This window comes from Dendrobates tinctorius, unplaced genomic scaffold (assembly GCF_039654945.1).
Source record: "Dendrobates tinctorius isolate UK_male_01 unplaced genomic scaffold, ASM3965494v1 ptg000001l, whole genome shotgun sequence".
Lineage (NCBI taxonomy): Eukaryota > Metazoa > Chordata > Amphibia > Anura > Dendrobatidae > Dendrobates > Dendrobates tinctorius.
The window spans coordinates 12023660-12039214 of record NW_027361669.1 but is presented as its reverse complement, the minus strand read 5'-3'; the positions used below and the strand labels follow the sequence as shown (position 1 = coordinate 12039214).

The following is a 15555-nucleotide window of genomic DNA, read 5'->3' as shown; positions in this document are numbered from 1 at the left end:
GATGTAAAAAGCTAACTAAAGTGTATGTGAGTTCTCCACCTGTACCCAAATAGCAGGTAGGGCAGATCGGGACCAAGCATATTTAGTTTCAACATGTCTGATCATTAGTTCCTATGCAATATAAGTTACTATCATAGTGTTTAAAGTGGACTTGAGGGAAATATCTGTTGACCAGCAGCGGTCTCATGTTTGTGACCAACTTAAGTTCTACTTGCTCTTGATTGATGCAGAAGCCTCTTGTGTGTCACCTTAGGGAGCAATTGCTCTATCTTAGAGGACTGGAAACATATTTAGCTGGTTAACAAAAGTACCTCTTTGTCTTTCACACGTGACATATCTGAATCAGGACTCCACAGTGGCATTTTCCATAAAACTTCATCTTCCTTAAACATGATATCTCGAAGCGAGATGCTCAGAGTCCGACCGTACTCAGTGGCTTCTTTTACAACACTGTTTCCAGGATTTCTGCAAACACAGCAGAACGGTATGTACAATGACACCGTATGGTAACACACAATCGGTAGTTACAAGGTGGAATTGTAAAAGGGTGTATACATTTCTACAATGAATTTGAAGGGGTTGTTAGGTCATCAACATCAGATCGGTGGGTGTGTGATACCCAAAACTCCCACCAGTATGCTGTTCCAGGTGTCAGAAGTGGTTGGACGCAATCAGTTATTGAGCTACACAGCATGTCACCCGCATAGTGTGCACAGCCGGGTAATTCACATCCGTCACTTTTCGACTGTCTACAGGACACTGTAGAGGTCAACAGTCGACAGCTGTGCTGCTCTGCTCCGCAAATGATAATATCCAGCTGATATTGGGACAGCTGATCGGTGGGGTGCCGGGTGTCACACAACAGTGGATCTAGTATTGATGACCTATCCCACCTAAGGGTAGTGGACAACCCCTTTAACATCAGTAAATTTCAAAGCAGTCATTTGCTGTTTTTGACTCACCTCCATGTCAGACAAACAACAGCACCATCGCCGACCCCCGTTGTAATGACTGTATGTCCATCTAAAGAAAATGCCATTGAGCCAATGCCTCCTCTGAGGTAGGAATGACAACATACCCGAGCAAAGGTTTCCTGGAAAACAGAAGAAATATTGTGGAGAAGTGGAAATTACAATAAGGAAATGCGATCAGGAAATATTAAGTTTAAGGAATTTTAGCTTCCTTTTGCTTTGATTGCATCTAAATAACGGTGACTGGACGTACACCTCTCCTTGTAGACAGTCATTGTGCACTTGAATATCTGAAACCATGTATAATACAATTATTCGGGTAATGTAGCATCTCCGCTAGCATCCAGAGTATCCTGCAGTCCCTATAATCTGGCCTTAACACTTAAACGGTAAAGTGCATCAGTCATTCAGCAAAATATGAAATTAATGCACAGACTTATAGCTGTGGAGCTTCTGATTATGTCCTGCCTGGTTTTGGAGCCCATACCAGTGTTACATTCATACAGAGACTCTAGGTTCCTGCACAGTTCTCAGCAGTCCATTGGTTTTTAGAAGGAAGTTACTAAGCCTGAACAATCTTCCCAGAATTTACAAGCTGCAACATCCACCATTACTGCTGTGACTAACGAGAAGCCGGCTGAAATACAAAGCTCTCCTTTCTGTACACTTGTATGGGCTGTGATGTGGGAGAGCTGGAGTTAGGCCGGGGTCACACTTGTGAGAAACTCGCACGAGTCTCGCGTCCTAGCATACGGCACTGCCGCCGGCACTCGGGACTATAGCACTCAGCTGCATAGAAATAAATGCAGCCGCACACTCCGGTCCGAGTGCCGGGTATTGAGGTGGAAGACTTGCGCGAGTTACTCACAAGTGTGACCCCGGCCTTAATATGTAGCAGCACAGTGAGAATTAGATAGGTAGAGATGGGAGAATTGATTAGAAGTCCTATGCGCATGCACAGTAGCAGCTATCGGATCACCTCTGTTTACAAGGATAGCTGTTACTGCGCAGGCGCAGCAGGTGCCAATTTCAAATGGATTTTTTTTTTATATTCCTCAGGAAAACATCAAGCACATTCAGTTCTGTGTATGAATGTCATTTTGTATGTTATTAGACCCAGGAGCTGGTATATGTGATCTACTGCTCTGTGCACAATCTGTTTTTGATCTAACCTACCAACAGAGATTAGACAGAGAATTTACAGAGGAGGGAGACACCAACTGCATTTTTACAGGAGTAAAACATTTTTTTTCCCCAAATAAAGCTCTTTTAGCTTGTGGAATAATATTGAATACCTTTTCCATGACAATACATACATGCATTTTTTTCCTCATCATGAGGGTAAGCCCATATTACTTTTTCCAATGTAGTTGTAGCTATTTAGAAGTCAGCAGGCGTTTCAGTCCTATCTACCGCCAGGTTTGGAGAATGTACAAGTGTTTTATTTGGTATTATGGCTAAATAATGTAACCAACATGATATCAATATGTTCCTTTAACCTAGATTAATCGCTTGTACTGCTTAGCCTTGATTGATAATGATGTTGGATTATTTACCGGAATTCACAGTCAGAAATGTGCGTGCCTGTTATCTTTATTTTTGTAAGGCAGTAGGAGTACACAGATTGTACTGTACCCAGACTTACCAAATTCACAGAATCCTTCAAATACAAGGTGCCATCTCCTGCTGCTAGTGACAGCCACTTCTGATGAGGAGATGAGCGGAGACAGCCAGACCCCAGTTGACTTCCACTAACTTTTTTTTCTGCAGGTAGAACTTTAACCATTTCACCAGAGGTTTCCTAATTAGAAACATACAGGTTATGTTTCATTATAATGCTTGTCTTCAATAGCAATCAAGGTAAAACTTACCTTAGGCAGCACAAACTTGTGAATGAATAGAGAGTCACTGCAGTGACCATAGACTGACTTGCCATTGCTTCCCAGAGCAGCTGAAGATAAAGGCTGCTCCACCTTGTACTGCTGCTTTTGGATCATGGAGTCCTTAAACATCCCCCGCTGATCAATATATTCATTGGGGCCTAATAAAAAGAAGCATTGTGTCAGTCAATAGCCTCCAAAACAGTGCCACCCAAAAGGATGTCAAGGGATACCCGCCATACAATACTCCCCATTGGTTTAATGCCAGCTCCAAAGTGACTTCATGATAATGCCAGCCTTACAATAGCCAACTAGAAGTGTCAAACCCATATCAGTAGAGCCACAGCGCGCCCCAATAACCATACCATCTACATTATCAAACATTAGTGCTTATCTTTATCTCTGTTCCTACACTGCCACTTGACACTCCTCATGTACATGGAATATTCAGGTGTGGAGCCACCGGTGGTGTCTACATGGACTTTCTAATATCTGCTCAGATATCTCTGATTACTGTAAAAAAGAGTTAAATGACAAGCCCAATGTCATGACACAGCTGTCGGGCGACCCGGGACCAGGGGATCCTTTCCTGGCCCTAACACTAGGGGGCCCCCTAGCTCGTCCTACTCCCCGGGATACTTCTGAAGGTGAAGATGCCGGGGCCTCCGCCCTTGCCTTATCTCCTAAGTTAGCCCTCTGTCTGTTCTCTTCCCCCACCCAGGGGAGAGGGGGCGCTACTGTGCACTGTAGTACACCAACCTGACAAACAAGACAACACAAACAAAGGTTAACATAAAACTCCAGGCATACAATATATTCACTCACATGTAACAGAGAAATGCACTGGGGCGTGGAGGTAGGGGAATAAACCAAAAGAGAAGGATAAGGAATTACCACGCATACAAACCAAGCAACAGTCACTAATAACTCCTTCAACTCTCCTTCTCATATGTACTCCTCTTCCACCGTTAGCCATGCAGCAAATGCTAGCTCTGACAACGATTTGCAACAGAGCTCAGATTATAAAGAGAAAAGGAGTGGCTAACCGAGTTCAGCTGTGAGCAAAGGGATTTCCAACATGGCCGATTAACCCTTGTTCTGCCAGAAGATGAAAAAACACATTTATAATGAAGGAGAAGTGCTTTTCCTCAGCGCCGTCGTAGGAGCAATCAGACGCTGCGGTCATCTAGCTCCACACTGTTGCGGTAACCCCCGTGACACCCTTTGACAGTCTTTCTGAACTATTGGTGTCTGGATGGTTTGGAGGTTCACAGAATGAAAGCATGTGAAGAAATGATGTCACTCAAGTTTAACTTGTAATACATCATGCCAGTTATTTAGTTCATATGTAAGCAAACAAATATGGCATCACGGCGTATTAAGGTGAATACTGTGCTATACTGGATGTCATATGTTGCACAGTTTATTAGAGGAACCATATACTCCTAGGAACGCACATGGTTACTCTAATTGACAGACTATGAGGCAAATTGTATATTTAATTTCCCAGCGGAAAATTTCATGCCCTATAAGTCTCCTTACACTGGCATGTCATGTTCCACAAGGGAAGATGCTACCCTTCAGCCACTGCTTTTACACAAACCTGAACCAAGGTCCAAATTATAAACTGAGAGATGAATATAACAGTTATGGTAGTTTCCATGAGTTCTTACTTTGTAAGATTTTAAGATTCAGAGAAAACAATTCCAGCTGAGTGCCACCCCCATTCTCTTCCTTCTCTGCCATGGGGCAGACAAGTGCCAGGGCTTTAATCTGCTCTGAATCCACTGAGCTTAGTAATGACAATGACAGAATATCTCCTCCAACCACTGAAAGAAAACAAACAGGAGAGATATTTTCACCTATAGAAAATCTAAGAACGATCAAGAATTACTTCCGATCACCAACAATCAGGACACTCAGTATATGAAGTTGGTTCAGCTATTTTCATTTTTTAGTGATCCAATGGAATAGAAGTAACAGTGAGTGAAATAATGCCCAGGTGCACTGCATGACTGAACCGTCTGCTATTGAATGGTCTTCTGATCCAACAATCAGTGTATCCGAGACTTGATTCCGGTAAGAATAATTCATTTTACAATTTGTGTGCATATGTGGCGCCCTGCGTCTTTACCGCCACAAAAGGGTTAAATATGTACTGTTTTGTGAGCAATGGGAGTTATGCTTTCTCTGCTAGAGACCACAACATACAATTCTCCTCCCTCACTTGTCTGAAGCTTAGAGCTTTGCAGACACATCCTAACTGGGAAGGGGGAGGAGTCGAGACTTGTTGTTTTCAGTGTGAAGGAGGAAGAACGGATTGGAGGCCAAGATGAGACGTGGCTCATCCAGGAGTGAGAGCTAAGAAGCATCAGGGAACCAGCCACTAGACCATCCATGCTTTCAGAGCAGGGTGGTAAGCTGAGAGACTGCGTGGGATTATACAACCAGCAGAAAAGTGTTTTTCCCTCAGAGATACTGCAATAACCTAGGATCAGTGAAGGATAGTGCAAGTGGGAACTTGAGCTGCGTCACAAAGGATTCAAGCTGCAAGTTGCTGAAGGCAAAATACACAGTGAGTAGAGGCAATACTGGGAAGTTCTAAACTCCAGGAAGCCTTGGTCCCAGAAGGGATTAGAATAGCAGGAAGTTGCACTGAGTCACAGCAGAGAAGATAACTCCCATTCTCCAGAGCAGACTGTAACGGGGTGAGAGTTGTAATATCTCCTCTGAACTGCACCTGAACTATAGTAAATGATACAGTGACTTTCCTTGTCTCCTGACTGATTACTCCATGCCTTCTACTTCCATCACAATCTCTGGGGGTCTGCCCTGGTTAGAGAGGATTTAACATCTGCACTGCCATCACCATCTACTCCCCCAGAGATCATCGGCAGTGCCGGCTACACTACAGTCGAACACTCCAACTGGTGTCACGAATCACTACATAAACTTTATCCCCATTCAATTCTACCCCTTTTACATGACCGCCTGGGGCCACGGACCGGGTCACTGCCACTGTGACATCTCCCATTGAAGTTAACGGGCCCGGTCTGGGGCGCGTCACATACACTACGAGACATTATGTCACACACTTTACAGTAAATTCTATTTCAAGTCATTACCTATGTATCCTAGAAACTGGAATGAACTTGATGGCCTTGCATCTAGAATGAATATGTGTCCATCTGCAGCACCGGTCATAAGAAAGTTGCCTTTTTGATCAAATCTAGGTAAATAAAAAAGGAAATGAGAAACAACTCTTATTTTTATTCAAATTGGTTAAAACGATTATATTTTTATTAGTGACACAAAATTCCTAAAGGGGTAGTTCAGTTAAAACAAGCTATTACCTATACTATCGTTGCTGATCAGTGGGTTTCTCACCGCTAGCCCCGATGGCATGAAGTGCTGTACTAGGTCTGATGGCCATCCATTACTTCATTCATTCCCTATGGGGCTGCAAGAAAAAGGTAAGCGCAGTGCTTGGCAGCACCATAGGGAATGAATGGAGCACAGGAAGCAAAGCACATTGATGCTCCATTCTTACGGGGGATAAAACCATTCCCATTCTGCTGCTTGGTGCATGTTGCACGGCTTGGACCCGAAGATCAAGAAATTGACACCTATCTGGTGGGTGATAAATATACAATCTGCAAATCACAACTTAAAAGCTATGTAGTTTACCCCCCGAGTCCTGTGTAGGACTCGTGGAAACGCGAGACAGCCGTCATCCTCTAACCACACACATTGCTCCCCTGCTGAAGATTTTAATGGTGAAATAAAGGTGGATTTTATGAATGATGAGTGCCATCCTCATTTCTTGTTTGTTTGGATCAAAACACATTTAAAATGAAGGAGAAGTGCTTCTTCTCAGCACCAGAGTAGGAGCAATCGGACGCTGCGGTCTTCTGGCTCCACACTGTCACGGTATTCCAGTGACAGCAGACTCCTGACGGTGGTTTATCTCACAGAGAACTAAATTATTGGAAGCTCGAAATTTGACATACCTGATTCTTATCTCTCCTTACATCATCTGTTGAGGGCTAGTTGAGGGCCCCCATACACATAGTCTGTCAGCCAAGGCTGCTGATATCAGCCAGTTTGGTCAATGTTAGCCTAATGTATATGGGGAGCCTTAACCTGTATTATCAGGACCTATAGTCACAAATCAGGTAGGGTAACTGTAAGGGCTAGGACGAGAACTACATGGGTAATCAAACTTCTTCCATAGAAGTCTGAATGCAGTACCATTATTATCAGCTATTACAACTAAGTATTATGTTCCAAAGAATTGAATGAAGAAGTTTACACAGACCCCAACTATAGTAATTAATGACAGCCTGGCCTTAAGGTTTCCTCCTGAGGTTTAAGGGAAGATCTAATCTTTTTATGGTCTATATGACAGGTGTTTAGAACATCCGTGAGAAAAAGCCTGGGGCTGCCGTAGACCTGGAACACTTGAATAACATGAAGGACCAATTATCATAGTAACTCACTGCAGGTGTAGCACAGGAACATGATAAAGTCTTTTCCGAGCAATTATTTGAGGAGCTTTTACTTTCACGGCATCTACAAAAAAGATATGTCCAGTGCTGCTACCAATCACTGCATAGTGGGAAGATGGACAGCATGCCATGCAAGTTGCCTATAAAAAAAAAAAAAACCTCATTGTAAAGTGTTGTATAAATACCTGAGGATCAGGACATTACACCAGAGGCATAGGACAATTATAATGCATTCTAATAAGAAGGAATAAATACCTGTGTATCAATACTCAGTGAGCTGATGATAGCTCCGTCCTCTACGGACCAAAAATGGACTTGTCCGGACCGTCCAACACTCTAAGTAGATGACATGAAATAGTGTCATTTGTATCAAAGAACATTGTCTGCTTCAACTTACAGTATATACTTCATCACCAGCCCATCCTTTGTCAGCTGTATACGCTGTTTAACATGACTATGAGACTCCAGGTAGCTATACATTTTACACAGCTGTTAGCAGAAGACTCATTTCACCAGCACCTATTCATCCAGACCACCCATCCTGGGGGGTACAGTGGGGAAAAAAAGTATTTAGTCAGCCACCAATTGTGCAAGTTCTCCCACTTAAAAAGATGAGAGAGGCCTGTATTTGACATCATAGGTAGACCACAACTATGAGAGTCAAAATGAGAAAACAAATCCAGAAAATCACCTTGTCTGATTTGGCAACATTTATTGGTGGCTGACTAAATACTTTTTTTGCACCCTCTGTAGCTCAGCTGAGTGTGCAGTTGTCCTCAATGGGCACAGGCGGATAAGTTGGTGGGGGCCTATCTCCAAAAAGAACAAAGGACTGAGCATGGTGAATGGATTTTAACATTACTAAATGCTTCTTTCCCTTGACTTCTGCCTGCAGGGAAAGACGGCACATTGTCTATACACATCTATCCGCCTTTCTGGAAAGAATTGGGGAGTTTGGTCAACATTTATTTGCGAGGCATCTTACCTATTAAATAAAGGAATTAATATACACTCATGGCCAAAAGTGTTAGCACCCTTAAAATTGTTCCAGAAATGAAGTATTTCTCCCAGACAGTTATTGCAATTACACATGTTTTGTTATACACATTTATTTATTTTGTGTGTATTGAAACAACACAAAAAAAACAGAAGAAAAAAGGCAAACTGGAAATAATTTCATACAAAACCCCCAAAATAGTCCGGACAAAATTGTTCACACTCTCAACATTTGTTTGCACACCCTTTGGTATTAGTAACTGCAATCAATCGCTTCCTGTAACCATCAACAAGCTTCTTACACCTCTCAACTTGAATTTTGGACCACTTTCATTCTGCAAACTGCTCCAGGTGTCTAATATTTGAAGGATTCCTTCTCCCAAGAGCAATTGTAACATCTCTCTACAGGTGTTCAATGGGATTTAGATCCAGACTCATTGCTCATCACTTCAGAACTCTCCAGCGCTTTGTTTCCATTAATTTCTGGGTGCTTCTTGAAGTATGTTTGGGGTCATTGTCCTGCTGGAAGACCCATGAAATAGGACGCAAACCCACCTTTCTTACACTGGGCATTACATTGCAAACCAAAAAACCAAAATCCTTTGGCAATCTTCAGATTTCATTATGCCTTGCACACAGTCAAAACACCCAGATCCAGAAGCAGCAAAACCTCTATGACCCTCCACTACATTTGACTGTAGGTGGTGTGTTCTTTGGAGGCCTCATTCCATTTTCGGTAAACAGTAGAATTATGTGCTTTACTAAAAAGCTCTATCTTCATCTCACCTGTCCACAAGACTGTTTCCCAGACAGAATGTTGTTATTTTGGCTTACTTACGTACATTTTGTCACGCTGCAATCTAACTTTTTATGTCTGTGAGTAAGCAGTGGGGTCCTCCTGGGTCTCCTGCGATAGCGTTTCATTTCATTCAAATGTCAACGGATAGTTTGTGCTGACACTGATGAAGGACAGCTTGAATTTCTTTGAAACTTGATTGGGGCTACTTATCTAACATCCGGACTATCCTGCATTGCAACCGTTCATCAATTTTTCTCAGCCGTCGAGGGAGATAAGCTACAGTGCAATGGGTTGTAAACGTCTTGATTATGTTGCGCACCATGGACAAAGAACATCATGATCCCTGGAGATGGATTTGTAACCTTTGAGATTGTGGATATTTTTCAACAATTTTGGTTCTCAAGTCCGCAGACAGTTCTTGTCTCCTCTTTCTGTTCTCCATGCTTAGTGTGGCACACACAGACACACAATGCACAGATTAAGTTAACTTTTCTCGTTTTTATCTGGTTTCAGGTGTGATTTTTATATTGCCCACACCTGTTACTTGCCACAAGTGAGTCTGAACGAGCATCAAATGCTTGATACAAAGTTGTTTACCCACAATTTTGCAAAGATGCCAACAACTTTGCATGGCCCATTTTTAGGATTTGTGCGAAATCATGTCAAATTTGCCTTTTTTTTCTGTTTTTATTTTTTTTGTGTTGCTCCAATACACATAAAGGAAATTAACATGTGTGTAACAGAACTTGTAACGGCAATAATTTTCTAAGAGAAATACTTCATTTTTTGGAACAATTTCAAGGTAGCCAACATCTTCGGACATGACTGCATATGATTGAAGATTCATTAGATGTCATGATTCCCCCTATAAAACGCAGTGAATGACAGTTCTGCTGACCAATCTAGGACAGGGGCATGCTGAGCTGTCAGTAAGATGATGGACCTTCAGCATCCCAATCGGATGCTGGGGCATGCTCAGTATCTTGAGTGTGTCAGGGCTTCATCCATGTGTCTCCTGTTTGGAGTAACTACCTGGCTATTTAGCCATGTCTCTGCCTTCGATTACTGCCTATTGTAGCTTTGCTCAAGAGGTTTGTGTGCTTTGTGCTCCTAGTCTAATCTTTGTTGCTCGACCTTGGATTTGCCTTTCACCTTGTGTTCTGACTAGCCCTCTTGTCGTGATCCGCTACCTTGTAGGAATTCTGACCCCTGAAAGTGACCTGACTATATATGTCCATAAAAAGAAATGTTGGTTGTCTATGTTTTTACATATGCTGTCGGGAAAAGATAAAAAAAAAAATCAAGTTGGCAATCATGATACCGTTGCAATATTTTCAATGTCTATATTCTGTCATTGTCTGCATTAGGTCTCATTCACATGTCCATGTTTAGAAACATATGTGAAATTGGTGTAGGTGTTTTGGATCAGTGTGTTATTAGTGTATGGTTTGTGTGTCCTTTTTTACCATCAGTGTCACCAGTGTTATGCCTCCGTGTGTCCGTTTTTACCATCAGTGTTTTTCATGGATAGATAAATATATTACAAAGCTTCTCCTATACTTTGCCATGTTAAATATGATGTATCTGTGTGCTGTGCGTGTTTTTCATGGACCCATAGACTTGTATTAGCACTTTTCACCTGTGACACCAGAAAAAAACGGCACCAATGAAAAGCACCGTAGAGTATAATAGGTACGTGTTCTATCCGTGAAAAATACAGATACAACACGTATGTGCAACACGGACGTCTGAACGAGGTCTTGTGCTGATGGCACTGATGACGGATTCAGGTAATTGCCAGTAAATTTGCTAGACGTGCTGCTTCTAGTGTTGTGCCAAAGCAGAGTTTTCATTTTCACATGGTGTGTGTACCAAAGTCTTTAATATATTATTACTAAAATTCTTATCACTATTATTAATGCATTTAAAGTGATTTCCATAGCAGGGAATACTAACTCACCAAACAGCACTTGTTCCCGTTAGTTAAAAAGTCAACCGCAGTTAATTCATCATTACATGTATTTATTATCTTAACAGGGTCTCCAGATTTATTGTATATGTACACAGAACCCTAAAAAATACAAAAAAGATGAAGTCTTATTACAATCCTTAAATTTTGAGTATTGTATGAACACACACATCTTCATTTATTCATCGCCTTCATATCTTCATATCAAAAACTTTGACAGTTAGAGTGATCAATGAGTGGAACAGGCTGCCACGAGAAGTGGTGAGTTCTCCTTCAATGGAAGTCTTCAAACAGAGGCTGGACAGACATCTAACTGGGATGATTTAGCGAATCCTGCTTTGAGCAGGGGGTTGGACCAGATGGCCCAGGAGGTCCCTTCCAACTCTACGATTCTATCTCCGTGCATTTTACAATTAAATGCAATCACAAATCTGATATTACAAAGCTATAGCAAAAATAAGGGGGAAGAGCTACCAATAGAAGGAGATATAGACGAGGTCATATCTGATCAGAGGGTCTAAAGGGGGTTTTACACATAGCGATATCGCTATAACGTCACCGATTTTGTGATGTTATAGCGATATCGCTATGTGTGATACTTACCTCCGACCGGCTCCCCCGCTGTCCATCGGTGATTGCGCGAGTATGTCTGGCTCCATTTCTCGTCGTCAGCTTCCCGCTGGGGCTTCCTGCTGTGACGGCGAGCGACGCGTGGAGGCGGGCGGGAGGACGTCGTCAGGATCGGTGTGTGAAAGGTGAGTATCGTGCGCTGCGTCGCTGCTGCATCGCTGTGAGGTCTGCCTGTGTGACAGCTCGCTAGCGATCAACCAGCGATCCTGACCGGGTCGGATCGCTGGTGCATCGCTAAATTTAAAAGGGCCTTAATTCCCCCTAATTTACACCTGATCTCTGCAATCAGAGGACTGCATTTCATTTCTTGCTTCCACAGACAAGGTACCGGTGACTGCACCTCAGTCCCATTTATGTGGGGGTAAACTATCAAAACCTTGACTTTAATATCGATGTCCTGTCCTTAGGATAGCCATCAATATGAGACTGGTAAGGGTCCAACTCCTAATACTCCCACCGATCTGCTGTACACTGGAGCACCACATTCTCTCCTATTACCGGCACAGGTCTACACAATTCACAATAGCAGTGCCATCGACAAACCAATATGGTGCCTACCACGCTAGTGGCAGAACAGGAAGATAAGCCTGGGTGCTACACTCAGAATATACATAGCTTAGGGAAAATTAAGAGGCTAAACAAAAGCTTCCTATTGAAGAACTGCAAGCAGAAATCAATAAGTTTTATTTGCTAAAGCATAATTCCTTTTCAAATTGGCACTGGTGTATTTAACTCTATAGTTACAGAAATTATTAGGAAGTTTGGTCAGCCATCATGTATCTTGATAGTGGAACGGAGAACATTGAGCATCAATGTGACATCAATATGTCACGATCCATTTTTGGATATGTGGCAGATCTGGCTTCTCAGATTAAAACTTTTTTCCTTTCAGGCCATCGGGGGTTAATGTAATTTTTTCCCCCCCCGCTGGCTTGCTGGTGTAATTGCAGTGCTGCTGGGTCAGCTGATTTGGGCGGTGACCACTCCCACCATCCTTCAAGAGGTCACCTGATGCATCTGACTTGGCCCCTGAGGCCGTGGGGTACTCGGTGCCGGGCCTGTTGACTTCAATGGGAGATGTCACAGTGGCAGTGACCCGGTCCGTGGCCTCAGGCGGTCAATGTAAAAGGGGTAGAGTGATGGGGATAAAGTTGTTGAGATGATTCGTGACGCCACCTGTGGTTTTTGGTCAGTTTGACCAGCGCTGCAGGGTTGCTTCTCTGGGACAGATGGTGTGGTGCAGCAATGATGTTGAAGCTCCCCACAGGTGGAACTGTAGTCCCAGGGCAGAGTAGATGAGGTTGGCAAGTGGGGAGATGGTGTAAAGAAGTAGATGTAGCAGAGCAGGGTGTAAGGCGCAAGAATAAGTGGAGGACACCAGGGCATGTAGTTCCAAAGCTTTACTCACAGTCTGGTGCACACAGATGCCCGCTTCGGTGCCGTGTCCTCCAGGTCAGGGGCTCAGCCAACTCCCAGGCAAGGTAAAGTACACCTTTCCAGCATTCCTCCAACATGTGCCTGCTCTGAACATCTCCACACTAGCGCCTAATCTGAAGTACTTGTAGTTGCGTATTAAACTCAAGTTCCTCCTTTTTGATGTTACTTAGAACTCTACTTGTACGGCAGACAGCTGTAGCCTGCTTCGGGGAGTCCTTGCTATCATGTCCCGGCTCACCCACGTTGCTGTTGTGCCCCAAGTCTTAGATGGGAATAAAGTGGTGACGACTTCTATTCCTCCGGTTTCTGCTGCAGGAACATCAGTATCCATACAACATCAGGGACCGGACCCCGGCCATGCGCTTCAAACTTGAGGAAGGGCTCTGCTCTGACCCTAGTCCTTAGTTCTCTTCTTCTCCTTACGTTCCGTACTAAACTATCTTCCTTCTGAAGAATCAGGCTTTCTATGGCTCTTTCCTGTGCCAGCAGCTCCAGGTCACAGGAGTCTCCTGCAGCACTTCCTTCACTCCATCCCTCTCAGGGGATCTTCTCTCACCAACTGACCCTTTCCTAATATTCTCCCCTCTCTTGTGCAGTCTAAGCTCCACCCACCTCCCAGCACTCTTCGTGTTCCAAGCAGGGAGCCACCAAGGTTGCGCTGCTACACTACTGTTGTGCGTGTGGGATGTGAGTGTTGGAGTGTGGTCAGGTATCTCCACCTTACCTGGATAGTGGGGTACCAGACCTCAGGAGGAGGTGCAGTACCTCTGTGGCGACTGAACCCTCAGGGGCACCACACATCAGCTGACTGTCAGTGTTAGAGGATTCTACAGTGACCAAACTGGAGGAAGGAGCTCGCTGCTGCAGTGGTGCTTTGCCGAGTTCACTGATCTGGTGTCTTTTTCCTGCTGTGCGGTGCTTTGCAGCAGAGAAAGATAAGTTGTGATTTTGTTACCTTGTCCCTTAAGCCACCGTGACACACAGCGAGATCTCACTAGCAAGATCGCTGCTGAGGCACAAGTTTTGTGACGCAACAGCGACCTCAGCAGCGATCTCGCTGTGTGTGACCCCTATCAGCGACCGCCAACCCCCCCCCGCCGGGTATCGCTGATCGTGCAGGAATGTCCTGGGCCTTTTTTTGATTGTTGATCTCCTGCTGGCCAGAACGCATCGCGTGGCAGCGGGAGAACATCGATCAGCGAGCTCCCAGCGCTGTAAGCAGACGCTGGGAGCTGGTATCCAAGGTGAACAGCGGGTAACTAAGCGACGCGCGCGCTTGTTACCCGCGTCGTCGCTGGTCCTGATCGCTGGTGAGATCTGCCTGTTTTACAGCTCACCAGCGATCATGTAGCGACACCAGCGATCCTGACCAGGTCATATGGTTGTCGGGATCGTTGGTGCGTCACTATGTGTGACGGGGGCTTTACAGTAGGTGTCTGCCACTTACCCTTTGTGTTTATTATCTGCAGAGGTGAGGCCAGTGCTCCATGCCGGCGAGTACATTAGCTAGGGCAGATCTAGGTGACAAATAGGATCGAGGTATCTTGACGTCGGCAGGGGGAAGGACCTGCATAGGGTGTTAGGTGAGATCAGGGACAGGCTCAGGTTTGAGCTCAGGAGGTGACCGTCCATGATTCCCTACTGTCAGGGCCTCACTCTCCCCTATTCCATCGGCGTTGTGCTGTTGTGCCGTTTGGTGACCAACCAACTATTGGATTGTGTCGCACTGGGTCAGTCACTCCATGACAATTGATCATGCCAGTAAGACCAGGCCTACATGGCGACATGTATATGTGACACTCAAATTGTAGTGCTGCAACATCAGATCTAATGACCTACTATGGCTTCGCACTATGTACCCGTAACCTGGTACGACTGCAACAGTCCAAAGGGATTTCCTGCTGCTGGTCACAAGTGGATATGACTTACTTGCCATAGGCTTTAATGCAAGTCACATATGACTGTGACTTATCTGCGATTTTGCCATCTTTTACAGCAAAATCACAGCTCTAAAATAGCTGCATGACAGCAAGTCACAGACAAGTTGCTCAGATGTTTTTGGTCGCACTACTTGTCATGAGGCTTACAGCCGCACAACACATCGCCTGTAGCCCAAGCCTAAATCTCAGATGTGGGATCATACCGTTAGCGTAGCAATGGAAAGCCTCTTGTAGTCGGGAGAAGAACTGATGCTTTCAATAGGTTCTTGCGCGTTCCAACATTCTTTCATGTTAAACTCTGAACCTTTTATGGAGCATAACCATAAGATGCCGTCCTACATAGAAATGAGAATAAATTTAGAAACAATCATATTCATAAATGAAAGCCAAGGCCTATCTGTGGTAACAATGTCACCAAATGTACC

At 44.1% G+C, this 15555-nt stretch overlaps 1 protein-coding gene across 5 annotated transcripts in view; it reads right to left on the bottom strand.

Annotated features, from left to right (window-relative positions):
* The window catches only part of CFAP43 (cilia and flagella associated protein 43), a 93683-nt gene that overhangs the window by 64682 nt on the left and 13446 nt on the right, over positions 1-15555 (bottom strand). For all 5 annotated transcript variants that reach the window (XM_073566104.1, XM_073566119.1, XM_073566126.1 and 2 more), the window contains 10 exons: positions 15334-15465; positions 11115-11225; positions 7615-7695; positions 7351-7499; positions 5977-6080; positions 4525-4680; positions 2843-3012; positions 2617-2772; positions 963-1093; positions 312-465 (listed from right to left, as the gene is read on the bottom strand). In XM_073566104.1, the coding sequence (XP_073422205.1) occupies positions 312-465; positions 963-1093; positions 2617-2772; positions 2843-3012; positions 4525-4680; positions 5977-6080; positions 7351-7499; positions 7615-7695; positions 11115-11225; positions 15334-15465 (1344 nt within the window). The remainder of the gene's footprint in view (positions 1-311; positions 466-962; positions 1094-2616; positions 2773-2842; positions 3013-4524; positions 4681-5976; positions 6081-7350; positions 7500-7614; positions 7696-11114; positions 11226-15333; positions 15466-15555) is intronic.